This window comes from Neospora caninum, chromosome XI (genome assembly GCF_000208865.1).
Source record: "Neospora caninum Liverpool complete genome, chromosome XI".
Taxonomy (NCBI): Eukaryota; Apicomplexa; class Conoidasida; order Eucoccidiorida; family Sarcocystidae; genus Neospora; species Neospora caninum.
Window position 1 is genome coordinate 3,175,238 of NC_018397.1, and position 1,424 is coordinate 3,176,661.

General features: G+C 53.1%; 1 protein-coding gene across 1 annotated transcript; it reads right to left on the bottom strand.

Annotated features, from left to right (window-relative positions):
• Positions 1-2: 2 nt before the first annotated feature.
• On the bottom strand, positions 3-221 carry NCLIV_056800 (conserved hypothetical protein; the record flags this gene model as incomplete). Its single annotated transcript, XM_003885235.1, has 1 exon — positions 3-221. The coding sequence occupies one exon, from the start codon at positions 219-221 to the stop codon at positions 3-5; it is 219 nt and encodes a 72-aa protein (XP_003885284.1).
• Positions 222-1,424: the final 1,203 nt, after the last annotated feature.

The window sequence follows — 1,424 nt, forward strand, 5'->3', positions numbered from 1 at the left end:
GGTCACCTGAAGAAGAGAGTGGTGAACGCCATCACAATGCACGCGACGGAAACGTAGCCCGAGAGCCTGTCTCCGACAACTGCGAGCTTGCCGAGTACGCCTTTGAAGCCGGGCTGTTTGTTGTCGATTAGGGAAGGGAAGCGAGGGCGGAGGTACGTGCAAGTGCAGATCGCCAGGATGACGACCGTCAGCATCGACTGGAAGTTGAAGAGGGCCGACATTGCGGAAGGAGAACGAGCGGGAAACAAGAGGAGTTCACGTGAGAGACGACGACGAAAAGGAAAGGGGGACACGGAAGGACAGGTGAAAAAGACAGACGGGCCAAGCAAAATCAAGACAGAGTGACGGCGAGAAGCCGGCGAGGAACAAACGAACAGAACACGACGGGCAGCCACGAGTCCAGAGGAAAACGAAAAGAAGAGAACGGTTGAAGAAGGGAACGGATGAAGAAGGGAAACTGAAAAGGCAGGGATGGTAAACGAGCCGAGAAGAAGCGGACGAAGAATGACAGAGAGCGCAAGGAGGGGAGCTGGGGGGAGACGTAGGCGCACCGCCTCGCGAAGGGAAGAAACAGGAGAAGGCACAAAAAAATGGACGAGTCCACACCAACGAAGAGACTGAAGTCAGAAAAGACCGGGGAAGCAGATTGATAGGAATGAGAGGAAAAGATCTGAAAGAGACAACGAAGAAACTACCGCACCCGTGCTAGCGAGGACGACACAGCACTTGCGAACGAGAGCGCAAGACGCATGCGATATTGCCGGATAAAGAGAAAGGAATCGCCAAAAAAACTGGAGCCTGAGAAAAAGGCAAGATGAAGAAGAACGGAAGACACGAAGGAGAGCAAACAGAGGAAACAAAACGGCGGGGCAACTACGAAACAAAGGGTCACCAGTGGACACGCTTGGATTTCCTCGTCACTTCTCTCGTACTATGTCTTGCTCTCTCTATCAGAGAAAAAACCCTCACTTTGTTTGCTTCGTTTCTCACAGGGAAAGTCTATTCTTTTTCGGTGTAGCTTTGCCGGCCTTTCTTCGCGTTTTCGTCGCGGTTTTCCCGGCTGTTTCGCTCAAAATCCCCTGCGGCTGCTGCATGCACCGGCACACACATTTCTGCGCTTTCATGGCAAACCCGTGAGCAGCACGGCGCATCGAAGGCAGGGCAACCAAGTAATTCCGTCCTGTCTCAGATATCATGGGGTTGAGTCCCCAGGCCACACGGATTTACCGGTCGTTCTACGCAAGAATCGACTACGTTTCCCGATCGTCGTGCTCCAGTTCCCCTCCTTTTTCACGTCCACTCTCGAGTGTAAGTTTTTTCAACGCTCTGAGCCAGCATCTCAAATGCGTTGCGACCCCGTCGAGAAGGCAGAACGAGCGAATGAGGAAAGAAAGACGCCGACTGGGAAGCGCTTCTTTCCTCTG